Genomic DNA, 24,482 nt, shown 5'->3' on the forward strand with positions numbered 1-24,482 from the left:
TTCTTTATTATCACATGATGCTGGGTAGTCTAGTATTAAAAAAAATATTTTAGCTCATCTATCTCACAGTGAGACCAGTGGAAATGTCAATGGTAAAGGTTGCATTTGGACCCTATTCAGGACATGGACCTTTTGCCAGGTGGTGACTTGACAATGGTCGGGGACAGAGGGGCCAACCTAAGTGGAGGACAGAAAGCAAGGGTCAGCTTAGCAAGGTGTGCTGGATAACTAATACAGTAATTTACTTTTTACTTTGGTGGCAGTGACAGAGATAACCTCCATCTGTGTGCATTTTTTAGAGCAGTGTATCGGGATGCAGATATCTACTTGCTGGATGACCCACTCAGCGCCGTGGATGCTGAAGTGGGAAGGCACCTCTTTGAAGAGTAAGTCTTTATTATTGTATTGTTATTAACATCTCACCATTGTTTTCCATGACAAAATCTAGTGGAAAGTGCAGATCAGTTAATTACGCGTTATTTATTATGTTAGCATTTCATTTGTGCGTAAAAAATATTTGTTTTCTTCAGGTGCATTTGTGGACTTTTGAGGAAGAAGCCTCGTATTCTGGTTACTCATCAGCTACAGTATCTGAAGGCTGCAGATCAAATCATTGTCTTGAAGGAGGTGTGTGTGTGCACATGTGTGTTTATAGTTATTTTTGTAAGAGTTCGCATGTAAGGAAACAACAAAAACTTTACCAATTGTTTCCACCTTTACCACCTTTCGGCACAACTTTGTTTATCTGTCGTTTGGTGCTGGACAGGCATTGTATAGTAAGTTTTCAGAGTTTGTTTACTGAAAAAGAATTGCTTGTTGCTCTCACAAACATTCATTTTGGCTAAAGTTTCAGCTTTTATCACAGCTTTAATCTGTAAAAATGTAACATTAAAAACACCACACTGTGCACAGTACAGGACAAGCGCAGGACTTAACTTTTATATGTCGACTAGTAATTTATAATATCATAAATGTGACACTTATGTATTACTTGAATATTTTTCATATCTCAACCATTGCTATCTTCCACAATTCTGCTCCTCTTCCAACATGGTTGAAGACATTAAAGAACATTCTGTGTGAAACACATTCGAGGAATTTGTGTTTCGTGGAGAGTTTAAAAGTATGGCAGTGTTCCTTTCATAGGTACTAATGGCAGCGGCACATGTTCTTCTGCCTAACTATCATGTCATTTACAGATGCTGAAATTCCAATGACAGTGTTGGAGAGTTCTGCATCTCATTTCTGTCATTGTCAGGGTCAGATGGTGGCATGTGGGACCTACAGTGAGTTGCAGGGCTCTGGACTAGACTTCACCTCCCTGCTTAAGGAGAAGGAGGGCCAGGAGGAGGATAGGCAGGGCACGACACCCATCCCTGGGTCTGTCTCCCGCTGCCCCCATACGCTCTCTGACAACTCACTGTCCTCTATGTCCTCCCTCTCCTCCTCTCGGTACTCTTTGTTTGAGGGAGCAGAGCCACTTGCAGTGGTAGGCATATTTGAAACATTACTAAAACTTTAAGTCTTTAAGCATGTGTCTAACCTCATTAATGGGAAAAAGGCTTGTTGTGCATTCTACCAGCCAATAGAGGGCAGAAAGTACTCACTTTTTCCCTGCTGCTCATTACAGCCTGATCTGAATGAGGCGTTGCTGGATGGCTGGCATTTACACTAGTGTCTGTCTGTAGGTAGTGCAACCATTGGAGGAGGAAAGCCGCTCAGAAGGAAACGTCGGCCTGCATATGTATGTGAAGTATTTCAGGGCAGGCGCCAACTTCCTGGTCCTCTTGATCCTCATTTTACTCAATGCCCTAGCACATGTGAGTCAATTTCTTCAATTCATTTGATGTGCATTTTCTATCTATAAGTTTAGTAAAATACCCCACATCATTTATCTCAAGAGAATGTTATAAAAAATCAAATGATGTAATAATTGGAAGAATAATTGGATCGCTGTCATAAGTAGTTATTTGTGGCATTATTTTAATAATTGTTTTCTGTATTTGCTTGTCTTTATGTTTGTTTAGATTACGTTTGTGCTCCAGGACTGGTGGCTTGCTTGCTGGTGAGATTTTGTTTCTTTTGCATCCGGTGAAAAACATGAATGCAGGCAGAAAATGGGGAATAGCAGGTTTTGTAAGCCAAACTGACAGTGGTTGTCGTACTGGAAATGGTTCATGATTTAATAGAAAACGACTGAACCAAACTGTTTTTCTTGGCATTATCGGTCACTTGTTGAAACTGACCTTGTGCTTCAGGATAGGAGGAATGTGTTTTGTATAGTGCCTTCATGTTGCAGCTTTCTTTCTTCGTTGTGTTTATTTGTCCTTGTGGATTTGTGGTTCTTTTGTGGCTGATTTGCAGGGCCTCTGAACAGAATCACGTCAATGTGACAGAGCACCTCAATGGCAGCATCCCTCGGCAGCTGGACCTTGACCTGTACCTAGGTGTTTACGCAGGTGAAGCTCACTGAGCGCATGTTGCTTTTTGTGTACAGCTGAGGCTTTGAATACGCCAGCCATTCAGTGAACAGATCCACAGTTCTTTGGCTGTGGCCCAAGGCCTTCAAGGCCCAGTGTATGTGTACATGGGCCTCAGCTGTACAGGGAGATAGCAGTGATTTTCTTGTTCTCTGCTGTTGGATTGCTCTGACTGTCTCCCTGTGACTCCCAGCCTCTTTACTCCTTCAGACTTTGTATTCAAAGTGATAGCATTCAAGACAAAAAAACAAGATTGAAGGAAAAGCTGAAGTGGAATATCTGTTTTTTGTGTCATACAGCATGCTTAATAATGACGCCTTAAATGCATAGCTAACCTTGGAACAGGCACATGGATAGCATTGTAGTGTGTTGATGTGTTTTTTTCCTGTGCTTTTGTCAGGTTTAACAGCCACTTCAGTAGTGTTTGGCTTCCTTCGCAGCTTGGTCTTCTTTAATGTCCTGGTGAGCTCGGCTCAAACCCTACACAACAGCATGTTTAATGCCATCCTCCGGACCCCGGTACACTTTTTCGATATCAGTCCAATTGGTAAGTGGCTCACCTCCCAATCAATTTCTCATTAAAATCACTCATAACTAATAACTTATTTATAGCATGGTCAAGGTGATACAGGAGTGATGAGATGATTATGAGATGTTAACATCCAGTTGGACCTGCTCTAGAGGTTATTGTTCTAACATCTCACCACTAGAGAGCAGACTGTTACCTACTTTGTCATGTAAGTCGATCTACTTTACAAACAACCATTTGCCCCTAAACTCCATAGTTTGTCATCGCTATCAAGTTCTATATAATATAATAACTTACGTTTCCAAATATACAAAATGTTCATATAAAATTTAAATAATTTTATTATGATTTATTATATGATGATTATTGTATTTTGTTATTTACTCTATGAATCGAATACAGAACTGATAAATATGAATCAAAACATCTAATATGAACTATAATATAAAGATTGTGTGTGTAGTCATACAAGCTTTAAGTAGGTTTTCTGTTTGTGGGATTTATTGTGTTTAATATCTCACTGTGAACGAGCTGGCATTGTAAAAGTTGCTGCTGGGAAGTAAAGCATGTGTAACCAAGAGGCTAATTCAGCCAAGAAACCTTGGTGATATGACTTAACATATAGCCATAATGTATTTAAAAATGAGTAAAGAGAGTGCTATCTTTCCTATTGTGAGCCCGAACAAAAAGCAAACAATCATGCTAAATAAATACTGTTTGCACTAGATCTTGGACAGTGTTGTGTTTGGACTAGAGAGCTGTGTAAATACAGATGTATTTGTCTTGTGCGCTGTATCAGAAATCTTTGATTATTTCATTAGTCTTGTAGGCTTCAGCTGCTGGGTCAATGGAGAGGGCAGATGGACATGATTTTAAAAGTGAGCAAACACTCCAAATATGTCTGACTTTACTCATAGAGGGCTGCTGGATTTTCTTCTGCCGTGTTTTTGCACCACCTTTTTAAATAGAAACCAATAAAACAGAGTGTTTTTATTAAGAGTTGTTTAAATAATTTGCAGAATTATTTAAACTTTATTTTATCTCTCTGATTTTGTGGTATAAGCAAAGATCCCTTTTTAATTAGGTGAAGTAATGTCACTACAATCTGTCATTCATATCCAAAGTCAACTGTCAAGTGGCCCACTTTGATAACTTTAATTTTTCTGGAGCATTGTTAACCTGTCAGCAGATAATTACTCAGCCTAATCTCTTCATAGTGACATGCATGTACAACACAATCAGCTCGGGTGGGAATTCTCAACAAGAAGGGAACTTGTATCTGTATAATGAGTCATAATAAGCTGGTAACACAAGTCTAAATATGATTTGAGGGTGTTCAGGAGCTTGCGGTTTCTTCTGGCATTAGAGGTGGGTGCAGCGACAAAGCTTTCCTTTGCAAAGCTGTGTTTGGAGCAAACACCAAAGGTCTTAATCTTTGGCTTTTGTTTTTACTACTGCCGTTGTGTTACGTATTGGACTACCTGATGGCTTATCTGGGTGTGCCTTGCTTGGTAATCTACGCATGGGAGGAGGACAAACACTTTGAATAATGTAATAATCTGTTTAATAGCGCAGCAAAGGAGAGGCTTAACAGACACTGCTATCTGATTGCTGTTGTGCTACTATCAGTAACCATTGTATGACCAGTCCACTCATTACAGCTTGGCCTCTAGGCTGGCAAACAACACTGTGTGTCTGACTGGATTTATAGACAACTGTCTCTGAGACCTTTTCTCCTTTGTCCGGTCAACAGTAGATTGAACATGAACATTTACACAATATAAATAAGTTTCACTTATTTACATAGTTTTTCTTATCCTGCTCTCTATGTTTTCATTGACCTGAGTGAAACAGAAACAGGAAAGACCAGCACAAAGACAGCGACTGTCGAATCTGACGGGTTCCCTCAATTTTCTTTTTTGTTTCTTTTTTCACGTTTTCCTTATGTCTAAAATATTTTTCTTTGTCTTTATAAAATAGCTGACACTTCCACATCTGTCAAATAAATGTGTCATTTGTAAATGTGCACCTGTGCGTTGTTAAGGATTTGACAACTGTTTACATGTGTAAGTGATAGGTACGCTGCTGCTGAACAGACCTTAGTGTTTGATAGCTGTCCATGGAGTTAAAGGTTACCATTTCAAGCGTCACTGCACAAAGGTCTTATTTGTTATTCTATGAATGTGGTTTATAACAATAGAGTACAGCAGTGGTGAATTATGATTGATGGAGAGGCATTGTAGCTCTTCCGTATCAGTCACTGAATGCCTCTGCGCCGTTTGAATCATGTGTCTGTGTTATCTTTTGTGCTGTGTGGAAATAGTTGATTTCCAAGTTGGGGCTTTTGGTGATTAAAACCTTTTCTAACAATACTATATGATAAGTTTGGAGATATCTAGATAATGTTGATAACACTACATACTGCAGTTTCCCCTATTATATTTATTTATAAACTTAATACATTCATGTTGCTCAGTTTTAGCAAGATGTACAGTTACAGCTGTTCATCCAAATGTGATCCAGTTAGAGCAGCACAGACAGCGGTGGATGTGTTGAGCTGATGTTGATCCCTGTAATTTAGTGTCATTGAGTGGGCTAATCCCCTCAGAGACTGCAGGCCAGGGCTTCAGCTCATCAGCACAGTCAAGGAGTGGAGTTTCAGTCAAAACACACACACACACACACACACACACACACACACACACACACACACACACACACACACACACACACACACACACACACACACTTCTACCGTCCCCCTTTCACATCGGCATAGTGGGCCATCTCAGTGCTAGGTGTCACTCAGCTGCTGTTGGCGCAGGGAACATTAGATCTTCTGTAGTGAGTGATGTGAGATTCTAATTGTGTCTACAGAGGCAATGTTTTTAATGTCTGTATTTCAGGTCTGGGATGCAAGTGTTGAGAGCGAAGTGGAGGAAGTACTGCAGAGAGGATGATGATATCGAGGTGTGTAAATTGAATGTGGAGATGGAGCCGTGTGTGTGTGCAGTATGGCTGATAGGGCTCCCCCTCGCTCTGCACTTCCACTATTTAATTGCATGAAAGGGAAGGAGAGGAGATTGCAGGAGCCTGGCGGTGTGAGCGAAGAGAATGGATTTAGAATGTATTAGTATTGGCAGCAAGGTGCCGGCGGTGGGAGGCTGCCCCAGGCCCCTGGGCCCTTCATGGAAGTGCAGGTGAGCTGTGCCACCTCCAGCCTTGGCAGCCCCCTCCCCAGTATTCCTTCATTATCGCACTTGCCTCACTGAAAGGCCCCTCCAACTGCATCGGGGCCCACACATGGAGCGGCTCTGAGTTGTCCCCTTATCTTGATGTTTACAGGGAACAGCGATTTGCCACACGCTCTGCTCTAGCCGGACCCCACTGTTCCATTTCTTTAAGTGTGATTGGGGGCCCTGCTCACCTAATATCTCCACCTAAGGGGCCACCTTGGTTGGGAGGCCTTGATATTTCCTGAGCCTGAAAAAGTGGTGCAAATCACCCCTGGAGTCTTAAACCATGAGAAATTGTTTGATACTAATGCTGCTGATATCCTGAAACGTCTATACCCCTCTCTACACAATAGGTGATATTGTTGACAACCACCCATAGTGATTGAAGCTATTGTCCCATGCCGATCTTACCTCATAGGCATTTCCATGCAGTGAATGTCTTTGTGTAACTGCATCACTGTAATGTATCCCCTCTATAGTCTGCTCAGGATGGAGAAGGGTCTTTACTTTATCCCCTCTGAAACTCTCTGTTAACTGAGCCGCTTGTCAAACAGCTGATAGCTGACTGATGTTCTCTGCTCTAACACCCTCTAACCATGGGATGATGTAACCCAGAGAAACCTATCCTTTTCTTATTGGCATTGTTTGTCAGATATGCATGAATTTAGGTCATCTATGGCTTAGACAGTAAAATTACATAAAATAGTATTGGATCGTCCACAAACACAGTTTGACAAGTACTCCCCCCATTCCCAGACTAAAGCAGCAATATTCTACAGTAGTATAGTAGCAGCTCTACCCCCTTGCTTGAACCCTCCCCTCGGGATGTCTGTATGCTAAAGGGGCACTCACACTGTGAATAAGATTAGTCTGCCTCCAAGTGTACAACATGCTTACGCCACTTGACTTTGAATCAGTACTGATTTGGAGCATTGCTGGGTTGTTGCGGGGAATAATGCTCTGGCTGGGTTTATGCAATGGCTGTTATGGGGAGCCCGGCCTCGTCTGCATGCATGTTTTTAGGCGGGAGCGGCATTTTGGATAAAGCTGTAAGCTGCTTACGGCCGTGGAGAGAGGTGATTACAGGGCCCACCTCCGTAGGACTGACTGGGAGGCTGGGAGGCAACTTTTAGGTCAGTGGTGCCACGGCTCTACCATGCCTCCACATTCTGCCAATGTGCCGCTCATCCGTTCCCTTTCTCGGTCCCGTACCAAGTCCCACCCTGTCTTCATGGCCTATTCTGTGAGCCTAGATATACTCACCTGCATGCTTGCACAGTTAGTTTCACTTTATCAGAGGTTGTACCCTAAATATGTGAGTGCTGCTTTATTTACATTCTCCTTAGACAGATATTGTTTGCTTAGTGATGTGTCACCCTGAGAGTAGACAATGGATTGCTGAAGTACAGTATGAAACATAATGAAACTATTTTGAAGGAGCTTTGACAGGGAAAAATACACTACACAAGACTAACACACAACAGATCCTCAGCTTTGTCGTGTCTTTTAACTTGAGCCCAGTCCTAGTAGTACTGGCACTGCTCTGGTACTTTTTGTTTGCCTCTGAGTCTAAGGGCTTCCTTCAGGGACAGAGATAGAGAAAGCCTTTCTGTCTTGCTTGCCTTCAGGTAGTGTAGTTTGGGGATTTACTATCACTGACCCTGCAGTAAACAGTGTGTGAAAGCAGCTGGAGTATAATCTTATGTGCTGTGGGATCAAAATAGTGGAGCAAAGTTACTAAAAGAGTCACAATAAACGGCTGCCACACCACCTGCAGAGCACCAGCCAAAATAATGAACACCTGAGCAGATTGGAGGCAACTCAATTAACGTCACTGACACTGCCAGTCAGAACATAAAGGCAGGTACGCAGCTTCTGTTGCCCTTTTGTTTCTAAACAAAAGGTTCCCTCACGTATTCAGCCAAGAGCAGGGCAGTCTTTATGAAATGCTAGACAAATAATGATTCATTGTTTAATCTAGATACGCCTGTGTTTTTCATCAGATACAAACTCAATGTATAAGCTCTTTCCTATTAAATTGGAGGGGACTTTGGTAACAGTTGCTCAATAGTCTAGTGAGACTAAAGGGTACTGAAACAAACAAATGTTTTTTTTTTTTATGGAAGCATTTTACTTGGATTTGTTCTTCCAGATGTCATATAGGACTATTTTAGGTTAGATCTGCAAATTACATGACATGATATATACTCCAGGTGTTCTCTCACAGTATATAATTACACATCACATTTTTTCACCTACCTACTATATATATTCTGATTGCCCACTTTATACACGTAACATCTTTATAACCAGTAAAATGAAATTCTGCTGTCAATTGTGTGATTCTATCTACTCTAATGTCATTTAATCTTTTTTTCTTTTGTGTTGTGTTGTTTCCCAGGAAGAATCCTCAACAGGTTTTCAAAGGACATCGGTTACCTGGACTCTCTGCTCCCATGGACGTTTGTGGACTTTATCCAGGTGAGTCTCACCTCGGCAGGTTTGGTCGCTGGCGCTGCAGCATGGGAAGGCCATTTCATGCCTGGCTAAACCTGCTTTGTGGTCCGGGTCCCCTAATCTGGAAACAATTACTGTAGGATTACCCGCCAGCGCAGCCCAGCGCCTGCACAGATTTAATAAAAGTGTGCACATAGGCTGAGGGCGTGGCTCCCTCAGTGTGACACAACAGAAGCGGCATCTTCAGAGAATGTGTATGGAGACTAAGCCACTGATTGGGAGAGAGAGAAAGGTACCAGAGAGGAAATAAAGGCCACAGGATGATGGGTCCGATGTGGAGGAAAACAGTGGGGAAGTGAGGGAGGGGGTGACAAGGATGATGTGTTGAGTGGCAAAGAGAAGAAGTGTGAGCAGCAGGCGTAGGATGTGTTTGCAGGAGTAGAGCTGGAAGTGTGGTAGAGGGGGAAGGGGACAGGTCAGTTGGAACAGATCCAGAGTAGGACTTGCCCCTCTCAGCGCAATTCACCTAATGCTCTACAGTCTTATAGGCCTGGTAGCCAAGGGCCACCCTAGTGCATAACCAGGTTGGGTTACCAAATGCCACCTTGCCACCGCGACAGCCATCTCCCACGAAAGCCTGCGGAGATGAGCCAGCTCATGCACCTAGCGCCACAAAGAAGGGAATGTTCGCTGCACAATTCGAGGTAGAGGAGCAGGCGTGGCTCTTTGGTTAGGGCCAAAGAATAGAACAAAGGCGCACTGAAAACGAATCCCCCCTCCACAATGCCTGAGTGATGTTTGTGGCAGATACCCATCTCACAGTAGACAAAAGCCATCTTAAATGCTGAAAGCACAAAAGATCATACGCACAAAAGCTTTTTGTCTGCTTTAGTTTCCCTCATTTTTATAATAAGGTGAATAATGGCTGGAGTAAAATAATAACTTTGCAGAAGGCCCATAGGTCCAACTGAAATGTGAAAGTAGACTAGAACTCACTGTACTTCATGTATGACTTTTCGTCCAATAACCCATATTAGTTATTACATGTGTTATAATGAAATACAAGACACACTACTATTTAAACGATGTTTCTCTATTGCAGTGAAAAATAGCATTTAATAACTGAAGAGTAAACTGTCAAAATAAGACTGGATATATCATGTCCACATTGTTTCTGCCAGTCTTCTGTTGCAGCAGATAGTGGGAAGTGATTGTGATAGTAGACAAAGGTGGCAACCTATGAACAAAACACTGGTTTGTGCAGCTTTGCTGCTCTTGTTTGCAGGTGTCTTTCATGGGGCAGTCTTTAATGCTTTCAGGAAGGAAGATTTTCACTCTTTTTATCAAAGTATTAGCGGCCCAGAAAAGCTGCTGATCCTGACTATTGTTGCTCATTCGCAGAGGGACATTTCCCCATAGTCATTGTTTAAATGGCTGTCAGGGGGGAATAAAGTGAAACTTCATAAACAATGCCCTAACTGGTTTATCTCTCTCTATGGGGAGAGGCTGCTTCTGTGCGGGGATTTGCACCAGAGCCTCCCCCTTTATGGTGGAGTAAGCACTTCACAGCCCCTCAGCACTGCCCCTATACCCGCCTAACAAGGGGATTCCCTCAAACTGGGGGAACCTGGTTAGACCCCAGAGCCCTATTTTTTCACAGGTCTCATTTAGTAGTAATTTAGTGTATTGGGAAATAGGCTTTTCTCTCTGCTCTTTATGGTCAGGGGACAAAGACAGAAATGTCAATTAAAAACACCTCAGGCTTTGGGGACTGTCGGCTTTTGTGTAGACTTGACCTTTAAATCCGGAGTTGCCTCTATTTTCTCAGAAGGGGCAGAGGAGGAGGGAGGGCAAGATAATAAGGGGTGAGTACAGGGGTCTTTCATTGGAGGATTTCGTGTGAAGGCTGTTGACCAAGTCACACCACTAACTGTGGGGTCCATAGTTAGATTCACAGGTCTTCTTCACCATCCATGCAAATTCAGTTTGTCAGCATGTGCACGCTAGGACACCAGCTGACAATTACTTTCATTTAAGTGTGACTTAGCCTGGTCTCACCAATGTTAATGGCATATAAACAGTGGCTCATACATTAGAGCAGTAAACCCTACAGTCATCTGGAGAAAGAGAGAGAAAGAAAATAGTTTGAGAGCGTGTATGAAAAAACTGCATGTGTGCAGTGTGCAGACAGAAACCAAGCACAGAAGACACACGCAAACACAGAGTAAAGATGGCTATTGTCTAAAAACACTGGCGGGTGGTTCGTTGTGTGAGTCTGTATATTGTGGCACATTGTGTGTCAGGCCTTTTCAGTGGCTTTGTGGGATATGAGAACTGCTGACGTAACTGTGAATGCTGTAGGATGGGATTTCACTGGCTTTCTCTGCTTCTTCACCTCACTGGTGATAGAAGAAGTGAAGAATGCAGTGGCTCCAGGCGTTACACAGGTTATCCTGAGAAACACAGGATCCTGCGTGGAAATATATAGGCTGTACCATAAATTCCTCGTGAGCATTGTTTTATGAGCGTGCCATTGTCTTCTTACACAAGGTGTGAAAATACAAGTGACAGAAAGGTGATCGGCTATACAACTTGTTTTTAATTACATATTTGTCAAATGAATGTAAAAATAAACCAAAACACAAGAAAACAACATTGTGTGTGCTTATGGGTGTGCTTAACTGGCCACTCAGCAATACCACACATGGTCATTTGATGGCGAGCATCGGCCAGCAAAAGCTTCCAGTGTGTGTTTGTGTGGTCTCCCATGATGCTGCGGTCCAGCACCTCAGCTGCTCTGACTCAGACATACAGACCAGAGCCAGCGGTTCTTTTAGCCTGGGAACTTACATAACAAAGTCCCAATCTAATCCAGATTCTCCCCTCATGTCAATATGACGCAGATAATAAATTCTGTACCTTCTGTGAGTGACTTTTGTATTTGTGAATTGCTGTTTTCTTACACATTTGAAAATGTTTTTCAAGAGGAAAAGAAAGGAGCAATGACTGAATGAATTAATTTGCTGGACACAAGTGATTTATAGTAGAGAGAGAGAGAGAAAGAGAGAGAGAACGCATTTCAGAGCCTTTCTCTTATTTCCAAAATGGGGTTGGAAATCAGCAGCTTGACTGAGCCCAAATAAGTGACTTCTTTTACCTTTTCACAGCACACAAAAGCCTAATCCTAGGACTACTTGAGCCACCAATGTAGACAGCGACTGAGACCACCACAGTATGTGTCAGACCCTCCTCACCTCACACAAAACACATTGACTGCAGCTTTATGAAGTGAAAATGGCCCAGAAAGGGAAAATGTGAAGGAGGTGTCCACAGTCATTTCTCCCAAAGAAAAGCCACAGCATCTGGGCATTTAATGCTAAAATAAAGCCCAAAGGCAGAGTAGAATGGATTGGGTCACTGCTATTGTTCCAGAGCCCAAGTGGAACAGCCCTGTTTTGTTTCAGTACCACTGACCCTTGCAACTTATTGTGCCACACTGTCACGGAAAAGTGTGGAGTAAAACAAAATTCCAGCGATGACAGAGGGCTTCTTTTGAGGAATTTTCTTTGCCATGCTTTCCCCTCATTTCCTGTTTTGTTTGCACTTTTTTTCCCACTGGCAAATATTGCGCACTGTCAGTAAATAAAGGGAGGATGAAAAAGGGGTTGTATTAAAAAGCGTACTGATTCATTGTGTCCGCAGGGATGTTTAATTAAAGGCAAGTGTTTATTTTCTGCTGCGGAACAACAGTCGCTATCATTGCTGAACACAAATATAGCAATTAACTTCAATTTTCTACATTTATTTGGACATCAAAGAGCTGATGGAATCATTGAGAAAATAAAGCAATTAGGGTCAGCAGAGATCTCAATGGTCTTTGGACACAGCAGTGCCCCCAGTTTGCTTGAATGACTGAATCACATGCGTGCGGTAGCTTTCTTTTCTTGCTAAAGAGCAATTAGCGGTAATTCTTTATTTAAACTGTTTGTATACAAAACCTTTCATCCTTTTATCCACTTTTATGTGCAGCGGGATGTGGCTTTGGGAGGTTTCTGTTCCTGTGTGGTTTCATAGGAGATATGGATGTGGTCTGGGGGGGTGAGGTGTATGCTTGTGGGATCACGTATCTGAGTCATCTGTGTTAGTGTGGGTGGGGGCCACGGTGTTCCTGATGCGGACATGATAAGCTCCAGACCAGGAAAATGGATCACATCAAACGGGGCATTGGCGACAGCGGACCTTGGGGAGCAGGAGGAGGCAAGACTCCTATCTAATAGTTCCTGTTCCTCCTCCTCCATCCCCTCAGTTGACCCCACTGACAGATAAGCCCGTCTCGGACCGTCGTGGCCCCTGCCTGAAATTGGCCCAATTATAATTTAAATTAACCAATCTGCAAACCTGAATGAGCGGTGTCACTGTGTCGCCAATCAGCAGGTGGAGAGTGAAAGAAAAACAGTATGTATGATAAGACATTTGTTCAGTTAATATTTGATCCCCTCTAGGGAAGGCTGGATAACATGCAGTAATGGCTCATGTGCCACCATCTCACTTTGCAGTCTGGTAGCCTTCCATCAAGGCTAAGATTGAAACTTATGTACTGTGAAATTCTTGGGATCAGTTGTGCTCAGTAGCTTCCTCTCACTGTTTGATTGTGTAGGCTCCACTACAGCAAATGGTTAGACTAGTAATACCCTCTTATCTGAACTGCAAATGGAATTGAGTAGCTTTTCATCATAAAACTACACTGAAAGTGATCATGCTTAAATGTGTGCTTAAGTGCCAGATAACATCCGTAATTAAGGTGCTAAATTAAATTTTCATCTCTCTGGGCTAGTCTGAGACCACTGAAGGTAACAGTACGATCCTAATCTCCACGTCTTAGGATTCATCTCTTGGGATGTGTCTAATTTCAGGGTAGGAGGTTTCAGTTTTATCAGCTATCAATCGAATATGAAATATGTAACACAGTATACCTTTCAGTTAAGAAGAAATGGTCTCTCTCATATTCAGTGGTGGAAAAAGTATTTACATCATTTACTAAACTAAAAGTATCAATATCACACAGTAAACGCAGTGCACCATTCAAAATCCTACTGGAGTAAAAGTATAAAATTATTATCAGCAAAATGTACTTGGTATCAAGTATCAAAAGTAAAATTATCTATATAATATGTCTGTCTGTCTGTCTGTCTATCTAGAGAGAGAGAGAGAGAGATTATAATATAATAATAATCTTTATTTGTAGAGCACTTTTCAAAAACAAGTTACAAAGTGCTTTAACAAGTGTAAAGACAATAATACCCAAAAGACAAAATACAAAAACAATACAAGATAAAAGCAAGAAAACATTGAAAAGACTAAAATACACGTTTAAGATAAATATGAAATAAGTAAAATAGAATAAAATAAAAGGGATAAAATAAAGTCAAATAAGATCGGGAAAGGCTCTCCTATAAAAGTATGTTTTAAGAAGGGACTTAAAAGAGTTCACTGACTCAGCCGACCTGATTTCCTCGAGCAGGCTGTTCCAGAGCCTCGGGGCCCTGACAGCAAACGCTCTGTCCCCTTTAGTTTTCAGTCGAGACTTTGGAACAGACAACAGACCTCTGCCCGAGGATCTCAAGGTATGTGCTGGTGCATATGGGACTAAAAGGTCAGAAATATAACAAGGCGAGAGGCCATGAAGAGCTTTAAAAGTGATCAATAAAATTTTAAAGTCAATTCTAAAACATACTGGGAGCCAGTGTAGTTAAGCGATATATAGAGAGAGATCTGGAAGCACTAACAACTCAGAGATGTGAAACATGACAAGGAACTCCAACTGCTTTTTGGTAAGGGGCCACAAACCAAAAAGGTTAGGAACCATTGCTTTAATATTTAGCATTATATTGTCTTTTACTTTATCTGAAAAATAACTAGCAACTAGAGCTGTCAAATAAATGTAGCGGATTAAAATATACAGAATTTCCCTGAATTGTCGTATAAAGTAGTATGAAATGGAAATACGTAAGTAATGTACACACAACTAAAATGATAAGTACAATTCTTGAATTAATTAATAAAAGCATACATTTACACTGTTATACGTTTAAGTCCTTCTGGCATTTAAAATTTTGTTGAAGTCAAGAAATGTTATGTACAATAAATGTTCAAAATAAAAGTGTTTATTTTTAATGCAGGATAGCTCCTTTTCAGTTATTATATATAAAATATTATTGGATTACTGTCACAAACTACTATGCATAACACAACACACAGCAGCATTTTAATGTTGTAGCTGGTTAAGGTGGAGCTAATACTTAATATACTGTTTGGCAGTTTAGTCTATAAAAAATCATCACATGTTATAGGTGAATCATATATGTTGTAAATTAACATCTTAATCTACAAAGTAAAAAGTGCAAAGTTTGCTGCTGAAATGTAGTTAGGTAGAAGTATAAAATGGAAATAATTTCTCTAGAATTTGGTTGGTGGCTGAGTACAGTACTAGAGTACTTGATAATAACCACCACAGATGGGCTATGGTAAAAGCATTTTAACTTTAATATTAATAATCACAATAATACTTTATCAGATGCTTACTTCATTTTCTACACCCAGTGCAGGTGTGGGTGCTTTGGCGTTGTCAGACTCATTGCCTCCAATCCTGTTTAGGCAGCTCTGGTATCCTGGTCTAGATGTGTCACAGAGGCATTAGGACGGCTGATGAGTCACTGTGTTGTTGAGGGCTGTGTGGTTTGAGTGTGATGTATCAGACACCCACAGTGTGGTTCCCAGAGCCCTCTGCCAGTCACTGTGGCCATGGCTGTTGGCTGGCTGCTCTGCCAGGCAGGCATACAGGCCAGAAGTGTTGAAGGGAAAGCCCTAGAGAGCCAGGGATATGAGCGGCAGTGGCCAAGTGGTAAATTCTCACCTGCTACTAAGTGAGAATTAGCGCTGTGATCGTTTTCCTTTCACGCTGTGAGTCACATAACCTCAGTCCCATAACCTGCTGTTACCTTTCTGTATGTCCGTGATGGTCTCACACAAATACGACTGAAAGAGTTTCTCTTGTTTGGCCTTAAGAAATAGGCCTCGCTGCCCCAGTGGTAGCCCACACGGTAGCAGTGGAGCTTTTGACTGTGTTGCTATTTGGTTAAATTCTGCTCACATTTCTCTTCCTATCCCAGGTATTTCTTCAAGTCACTGGAGTGATTGCAGTAGCTGCCATCATCATACCCTGGATCCTTATTCCCGTTGTTCCCCTTGTTGCTGTCTTCCTGTGTCTGCGATGCTACTTCCTGCAGACCTCCAGGGACATCAAGCGCCTAGAGTCTACCAGTAAATTTTTTTGGGCTTTGGTGGGTTGGGCATGTCCATTTGTGGTAAGAGACAAAAGCAGACCACAGGAATGCTAATAGACCATTGAAGAAAGCCATGGTCATTAGCATAAAGGCTAAAGGTGGCGTTGGCCTATGGCTCGGCCACACGCAGTTTCCTCAAGAGACGGGAGTTCATGACATCACATACAAAGGGAAAAATGCCAAGTGGGCATGACTAGGCCATTGCAGGCTTTAGTTCATCTATTTTATTCTGGACTGAAAGACTAAATGCACATTGGCCAACAGGTTCCATCATCTTAAAGAACAAAAGTTCTATTAAAAAGCTCAGAGGAAACATTTAGGTTTTGCCTTTGGTTTTGTAAGCCTAACAAACAGAAACAAAAGACCACTCATTTGCAACCTTTCCCTAAATCAAACTGTTTTGCGCCAGGTACATATTAAATCTCTGTATGATGCAGTCTACATACAAATGACACTATTGATTACTAAATCACTTTTTCTTTGGCTACATTGTCTGTAAGTACATATATTGAGTAGAAAACCTACAGTCACACCTACATAAGAAAACGAAAACCATCGGATGGAAGACTGGCTGTTTGGAGCTTTACGTTAGCAGGAAGCAGGAGGACAATTTTCTTCTTCCTTTCTTCCTCTTTCAAGAAATTTGGATGTTATACTTTGTGGTTATGGCTGATACTGCAGCAGGATCAGCAAAGAGAATTGACAGAAGACAGAAAAAAAAGCCAAAAGAGGGACAGTGATAGAGCAAGGGCAAAAACACGAGTCACCGTTGGTCATTCAACAGATGGAGAGAATTTGAAAGGATTCAAAACCATCCCTGAATTCTCTCTCTTCCTTTTACACAGGTATGTAATATGACTATTTAATTTGGCTGTGTACAGTCCATGGAGGTATAGGTCACAGTGGACATTATTATAATACAACTGGATTATAATGTAACATTTTTAGCCTCGCTAATGAGCTATATCTTGCTGTTGGCTCATCATTATGAAGACAGAACATTAGTAGGGATTGTTAATAACTTGAGCTTTGTCAAAAAAAATTACTATTAATGAGCAACCAAATCTGTAAGTTGTAGGCTTACATATAACCTAGGAGTATAAACAGTACTAAAAAAGCGTTTTATTTGTTTCACCATCATCATATTACAGTTGTTAATCTAACATAACCACAAATAGATGACATGACCTCATTGCTATGCATCATGCAAACAGCTGTGTTTTAAAAAAATGGATAAGACACATGCCTTTGGTGTGAGAGACCCGGGTTCAATTCCCCACTGTGACCCATCTACCGTTGTGTCTCTGAGCAAGACACTAGTTGCTCCAGAGGCGTGCGACCTCTGACATGTATAGCAGTTGTTCACTTAAATTTTATTTATATAGTTGCAAATCACAACAACAGTTATCTCTGAGCGCTTGTCATAAAAGAGTAGGTCTAGACCGTACTCTGTGATGATATTTACAGAAACCCTACAGTTCCCACCAAGAGCAAGCATTAGGCGACAGAGGCAAGGAAAAACTTCCTTTTAAGAGACAGAAACCATGGTTCAGAGTGGGCGGCCATCTGCCTTGACCGGTTGGGGGTGAGAGAGGGGGGGGGGCAAGAGAGGAACAGAGAGAAAGAGGGATGGGGATGGAAGGAGAGAGAGAGAGAGAGAGGGGAGGGAGGCAGCCTACACAATATACACACAGAGGTCAGGACAGTCCGGACAGTAAAGGTAATGTTGCTATAGCCTGATTGAAAAATGGTACAGATATTTACAGTAGTGTTTGATAATAATCGTAATGTTAATCATTATAATAACAATAGGACTAGTAACAATAATTGGTACAGAGGGTGTCGAGCAGGAACATGAAGGTAGGAGGTGACTCGCAACCACAGATCTAGACTCCACAGCTCCAGAGCCAGAAACACCTGCAGAAAGTGATAGGAGGAGAGAGGAGAGGGACGAGAAAGCACAAGACTACGGGAAAGGGAAGAAGTCGAGTTAGTAACGTGTTAATGGGATGAGGTTGCATACATAGGGAGAGAAAGAGGAGAGAGGAGCTCAGTGCATCATGGGAAATTCCCCGGCAGTCTAGGCCTATAGCAGCATAACTAAGGGATGGTTCAGGACTCACCTGAGCCAGCCCTAACTATAAGCTTTATCAAAGAGGAAAGTCTTAAACCTACTTTTAAATGTAGAGATAGTGTCTGCCTCCTGAACCCAAACTGGAACCTGGTTCTACAGGAGAGGAGCTTGATAGCTGAACGCTCTGGCTCCTAGTCTGCTTTTGGAGACTCTAGGAACCACAAGTAACCCTGCTGTAAGGTACTATGAGCTCTTTAAGATAAGATGGTGCCTGACCATTCAGAGATTTGTAGGTGAGAAGAATGATTTTAAATTCTATTCTGGATTTTACTGGAAGCCAATGCAGAGAAGCTAAGACAGGAGAAATGTGATCTCTTTTCCTGGTTCCTGTCAGAACACGTACTGCAGCATTCTGGATCAGCTGAGAGTCTTAATGGACTTTTGTCGAGCAGCCTGATAATAAGGAATTGGAGTAATCCAGCCTGTATGGACTAGTTTTTCTGCATCATTTTTAGACAGGATATTCCTGATTTTTGCAATATTATGTAGGTGAAAAAAGGCGGTCCTTCAAATTTGCTTAATGTGAGACTTAAAGGACATGTCCTGATCAAAGATAACTCCAAGATTCCTCACAGTGGTGCTGAAGGCCAGGGCGATGCCATCCAGAGAAACTACAGTATATCTTTAGATAATGCATCATCGCGGTACTTGGGCCCTAGAACAACAAGAATTTAACATTAGAAAATTACAGGTCATCCAGGTTTTAACATCCTGAAGGCACATTTGAAGTTTAGCTAACTGATGAGTTTCATCTGGCTTGATCGATAGATATAACTGAGTATCATCTGCATAACAATGAAAGTTTATGGAGTGTTTCCTGATAATATTGCCTAAAGGAAGCATATATAAAGTGAAGAGGCTTGGTCCGAGCACAGATCCTTGAGGAACTCCATGACTAACTTTGGCGTGCATGGAGGACTCATCGTTAACATGTACAACAGACCTAAACCAGCTTAGAGCGGTTCCTTTAATGCCAATGAAATGTTCCAGTCTCTGTATTAGGATATGATGGTCAATGATATGAAATGCAGCACTAAGATCTACTAAAACCAGTAATTTTTATGCATAGTGCATTTTTATGCATAATTGTAAGTCGCTTTAGACAAAAGTGTTAGCTAAATGTATAAATGTAAATGTAATCTTTCTTTCACTCGCTTCCAAAACAAATGCACACTCAGATCAAGATCTTTACAAGCCGGTGGAAACACTACTGCTTTTGTCCACAGGGACTGCCAAATTCAACACAAAATGAAAGTTCCTTGTGGTTTCTTATATTCTGAAACTATGTTCACATTAAAAATATGGTTAAAAGTCTTCAAAACTGTCCTCAGTATAAGAGTAAGGAATGCATTTGGGTTGAAAAATGTCATTGGAGTGTTAAATGCATGGATGGCTGATTTTACAGATGCATGTTTGTTCAAATGCTAAAAAATATGTTTTATATTTCTTTTAGCTCGGAGTCCCGTATTCTCCCACCTTTCTTCCTCGCTTCAAGGCCTGAGCACCATCCGTGCCTTCAAGGTTCAGCAGAGGTTTCAGCAAATGTTTGATGAATATCAAGACCTTCATTCAGGTGAGAATAAAAATAAATTTCACTTAAGGATATGAACCATCATACCCATCCAAAGCCATCCAGACTAATGTTGTTAAAAAATGTATTATCAGCAATAAGATGTATTATTTAATCTGTGTGTTTGTTAACAGCGGCCTGGTTCTTATTCCTGACCACTTCTCGCTGGTTTGCGGTGCGTCTTGATGGAATTTGCTCGGTTTTTGTCACCATTACTGCTTTTGGCTGCCTTTACCTCAGGGATGGTACTGTATGGCCTTTGGGTTAAACATGAGACGCGTTATTGACATGTGAGACATCATTCGTGAAACCATGATGGTAAACTCATGAATGTGTGACTGTATGTATTTACAGGACTTGAGCCAGGTGCAGTGGGTCTGGCGCTATCTTATGCTGTGACACTTACAGGCATGTTCCAGTGGGGCGTCAGACAGAGTGCCGAGATCGAGAACATGGTGAGAACATTTACATTTGAACACTTTATTGTGATTGGACATCACTAAGCACTATCATGATTTATTCTCTGAAATTTTAGTCAATTTCAATGAGTATTGTAGGACTGGAAGTGCATACATTGTAAAAGAAAATATAAAATAAAAGTAGTAAATTCATTAATCCACTTGTTAATGTGTGTTCAATTAACTTTTTACTGAAGCTGTAGTGCTGCCATTTTCAATTGTTTTTCAAGTGAAAAAATAGCAACATTCTTAAATCCGAAATCTGTCTTCACATTAGTATTGTACACATCTACATGGTCCATGGAAAAATTGCCTTGTCTTTTGTAGATGACATCAGTGGAGAGAGTGGTTGAGTATGCAGAGCTGGAGAGTGAAGCACTGTGGGAGACGGACAAACAGCCTCCGCATGATTGGCCCAAGACAGGCTCCATCACCTTTGACAGAGTCAACTTCTCTTACAGTGCCAGTGAGCGTTTGGTCCTAAAGAACCTGACTGTTGTCTTCAAATCCAGAGAAAAGGTTCTTGTCTTTATTCCCACCTGTGCATGTTCACTGGTGTGCACAGCCCATGACATAGGTTAATATGCAGCTAGTGTAGAAGGTGTGATGTGATTCTTTTTTATGTGGCATTATTCTCAAATCAATTATTGAAGGGACACCATATTGTGCTGCTGAATCTTCAGCACTATACCATTTGTGATTCATGGAATACATACCATGTAATTAAGACTGTTCAAGTGGATCCATTTGTGCCCAATTTGCATTTTGAGCTACCTGACGGTGACAACTGTTTATTCACTATAAAGAGAGGGAGAGGCCGAGGGAGAGGGGCGAGGGAAGAAAGGGAGGAAAACAGAGTGAGATGGTTGAGGATGATTGAAATTGTGTTTAATGCAGAAGGTGTATTTTGCATGGCTATGGTTGGCCAGGGCGGCTGATTTCACAATGGATGGGTTGATAAGTGTAGACGCCCTGAATCTGACAGCCCATGGGAGGGATCCTTGCCACATGCCATGGGGGTGAAAGGCTTTGTGCATCCCGACAGTTTCCCTGACACCCTTTCACAAGGAAACCTGCACCCACCACTTGCAGAACAAGATCCATTCACCCTGGCCCTCACTACTGCACATAGTCATATCAAAACACACCACTCACTACAACACCACAGTTTACCTTCCATTGTAATGGCATGTTACTTATCTCCAAGATCAATGATAATGCACTCCTCACTTTTACCTTTCCTTATGCTATAGTTAAACTGTAACTGCACAATATGGTTTCTTAGATAAATTTTGACATCATTGTGTTTTTTCTGAAATAAGATAGGAAAGGTAATGTGATAAGCTTTTTCCTTATAGTTTGATTAGTAAAAGCTAAAGAAAGTGTGACTGATCCACGCTGACCACTTCCTAGTGCATTATGAGACAGTTATTTTGAGAAAATCAACCATTATTGGTTTTTTGCTCAAATTAAAATAACCTTCATTTACATCGGGAAGTAGTGTGGTGTAAGGGCCCGATTAGACAGAGCACGCTTTGCAGGTTGCACTGATATTTTGTTAAAGCATGCAATGAAAAGTAAAAGCAGCTGGCAGCATGTGTGTGTGTGTGTGTGTGTGTGTGTGTGTGTGTGGGCGTTTTTTTGATTCCCACATAGATCATTTTGGAAGGTGCTTAAAGGACCAATATCGTTCAGGGATGAAGACTTGTAAAAGGCAGATGGCTTTTTCTAGCAATCTCCTCAAAAGTCTGCAAATATCTTTACAGCAATCTTAACATCCTTATGATGAAAGAGCAAAATTCTTTGCTTGGTATGTCCCAAGATCCACTGTCAGTATTAACCAGTATGTGGTGGGCAAGGATCATACTCTTACTGCCTGCCCTTGCTCCCACATGAGCAACTTTTTTTCTCTCACAAATGAACAGTCTCTTGACCACTCCTCATTTTGTGTTGAGTAACCAGAGTTGGAGTTGTGGCTAGGTAGATCAGGTAGCTTTTCCTGGGGTCCATGTGTCATGTCCCCTGTGACATGAGAGGACCCAATGCAAGCCCAGTTGGAGTTCATGGTATGATAGGAAGCCCCTTCCTCCTCAAGCATGGGTATCAGATTAGGGAGAGTAAAGTGGTTAAAAACAAGCATTAAAAGACTTAATACAAGTACTGGTTTAGACAGTGAGCCTGGATCGATCGATATGTTTTTTTCGGGCCGATCTCGATACCAATTAGACCGATGACCGATATCTGGAACCGATATACATATGCTTTTAATCTTGGTGTCAAAATTTTGAATAACACAAACTCCAACACAAAATGGAAAAATAAAAAACGTAAAATAAACTATAGGCCTATTCCTGACATCAAAATACTGAGTGAACTTTAGAAAAAAGAGCGCAGACATCAGTATCAGTCCTCCTCCTCTCTTTGCTGCTGCTGGTAGAAAGGAGCTGGTTTATCTCAACAAGCAGCTGAGTTTACAAGGAGCTGCTAAATTTTAAAGTACGTAGTACTAACCACAAGAAAACAAAAAGGGGAAAAGAGAGCGACGAGTGTTACATTGTGGCTATAAAAACACCGTTGACACAATGTAGAGATAACCTGCAACCCCTGCTGGAGCAAGCAAACTACACAATGATCAGTATTTAATGTTAAATTAGGCTATAATCAAAACTCATGTTAGGTCTAATTTTCGGGACAAACCGGACAGGAGTCGGGACAACTGCTCGTAATTCGGGACTGTCCCGGATTTTTCGGGACATCTGGTTACCCTAGTAACAGGTGTAGTTATGGTCAACTTATTTAATCAACACTGATCTGCTCCGTTAGCTACGCTTGGTGTCTGTAGTAGAGCTCTGCTGAGAGAGGAGGGGAGGGGCTGCAATGTGGTGGCTTGCTCGTTCTATTGGCTACTTCCGCACAATAGTCAGTGTTCATTTGACAGTGTTGACTTTAACCAATCTGCTAGTACTCCGGGCGGGACATTGCTCCAGCCCACAGAGTAGTGAGTACAGACGGAGTGAAACGGCTGCATCAGCAGGGCTGCATTTTTTTATTAATTAATTATATCGGCTATTTGTTTTTAAAATGGCCGATGCAGATTATTGGAAAAATGCTGAATATCGGCGCCGATAATCGGCCAGGGCGATTAATGGTCGACCCCTAGTGGGATGCCTATGTCTGGATCATGAGAGCCACAGGCTTGTGTGTCTAGGATTTCTTTGGCACAGTGGTGTAGCCTTTTCATTGCATGCATCCACATTTCTGTTTTACAAGGAGGGTGCTGGTTCTGTCAGCAGTTTAATCATGTCTGTGCACTCTTTGCTGCAGCTTCTGCAGAAGAGAGGTCTGTCATATTCTACTGTTACAGTAAATGTGTCAGTGACATCCTCTTGACACAAGGGGTTTGGGGAAAGATTGTTTTCTCTTCTGAGATGTTTCCTACAAGGACCAGGTGAAGGCATCCAGTGGTGCGTGGTCCAGTGGTGTGTCCTTTCTGTGATAATCGCATGTGTTTCTCGAGGCCCTTTTAGTGGGAACCGTTACAGCCCAGTGGACAGTTCTCTCTCAGTTTGTTATCTCCACCAGGTGTAAGCCTGGAGGGGATCATGTGTTTGTGTGTGTGTGTGTGTGTGTGTGTGTGTGTGTATATCTGTCCGCAGCTAATCTCGCATAGTACTGGACCCATCAGCCTAATATTTTCTGTGCACATCTATGACTGTATGCTCAAGGTCCTTTTGTGGTTGCCGCTATTTACAATTTTTGAAAACGTATTTTAGTGACTGCTCTGTTTTATACCGCCATTGACTGCTGACCTCTCACTTCTCTTAACCGGGCGGTAGCGGTGCATAACAAAGAAAAGTTGGCCTCATCTTGAACTGGAGCATCTGCACATCAATTTCATACCCGATATGTTATGATCCACTAAAGTTAGGCACGATACAAGATTAATTGATTGTCTGGAACCAAATGGAAATGGTGTCAACAGTGGAACCACCAGGCAAATCAGTACTTGTTCCACTGAACTGGGCTGCTGGTGCCACACGCTGACATTACATTGCCACCTTTTGTTTAGCCGGGGGTTTACCAACAATACTGCTTGCATAAAAAAGAACCACTGTGTGTGCTTCATAACATGCCACAGAGAGGATGGAACAATGCAATTTTTTCTCTTTGCCCGTTTAGGTGGAGGGAAAGAAAGGATCAAGTTCAATGATCCAGGATTTAAAATAACTTAACACATTATTAGATGTACAGAATGGGGTTTGTCTGAATGAGGCA

General features: G+C 41.7%; 1 protein-coding gene across 6 annotated transcripts in view; it reads left to right on the plus strand.

Annotated features, from left to right (window-relative positions):
• The window catches only part of LOC119904146 (multidrug resistance-associated protein 4-like), a 59,153-nt gene that overhangs the window by 13,085 nt on the left and 21,586 nt on the right, over nucleotides 1–24,482 (plus strand). For 5 of the 6 annotated variants that reach the window (XM_038720596.1, XM_038720595.1, XM_038720599.1 and 2 more), the window contains 14 exons: nucleotides 121–215; nucleotides 300–386; nucleotides 531–627; nucleotides 1,259–1,489; nucleotides 1,689–1,820; nucleotides 2,028–2,065; nucleotides 2,365–2,459; nucleotides 2,881–3,027; nucleotides 8,647–8,726; nucleotides 15,872–16,022; nucleotides 19,633–19,752; nucleotides 19,884–19,994; nucleotides 20,104–20,204; nucleotides 20,535–20,726. In XM_038720596.1, the coding sequence (XP_038576524.1) occupies nucleotides 121–215; nucleotides 300–386; nucleotides 531–627; nucleotides 1,259–1,489; nucleotides 1,689–1,820; nucleotides 2,028–2,065; nucleotides 2,365–2,459; nucleotides 2,881–3,027; nucleotides 8,647–8,726; nucleotides 15,872–16,022; nucleotides 19,633–19,752; nucleotides 19,884–19,994; nucleotides 20,104–20,204; nucleotides 20,535–20,726 (1,677 nt within the window). Of the gene's footprint in view, nucleotides 1–120; nucleotides 216–299; nucleotides 387–530; nucleotides 628–1,258; nucleotides 1,490–1,688; nucleotides 1,821–2,027; nucleotides 2,066–2,364; nucleotides 2,460–2,880; nucleotides 3,028–8,646; nucleotides 8,727–15,871; nucleotides 16,023–19,632; nucleotides 19,753–19,883; nucleotides 19,995–20,103; nucleotides 20,205–20,534; nucleotides 20,727–24,482 lie in introns of those variants that run through there. The other variant, XR_005444656.1, reaches the window with a different exon arrangement.

The sequence above is a fragment of the Micropterus salmoides genome, unplaced genomic scaffold (genome assembly GCF_014851395.1).
Source record: "Micropterus salmoides isolate LMB-PRFRI ecotype aquatic unplaced genomic scaffold, ASM1485139v1 Ms_hic_scaffold_15, whole genome shotgun sequence".
Taxonomy (NCBI): domain Eukaryota; kingdom Metazoa; phylum Chordata; class Actinopteri; order Centrarchiformes; family Centrarchidae; genus Micropterus; species Micropterus salmoides.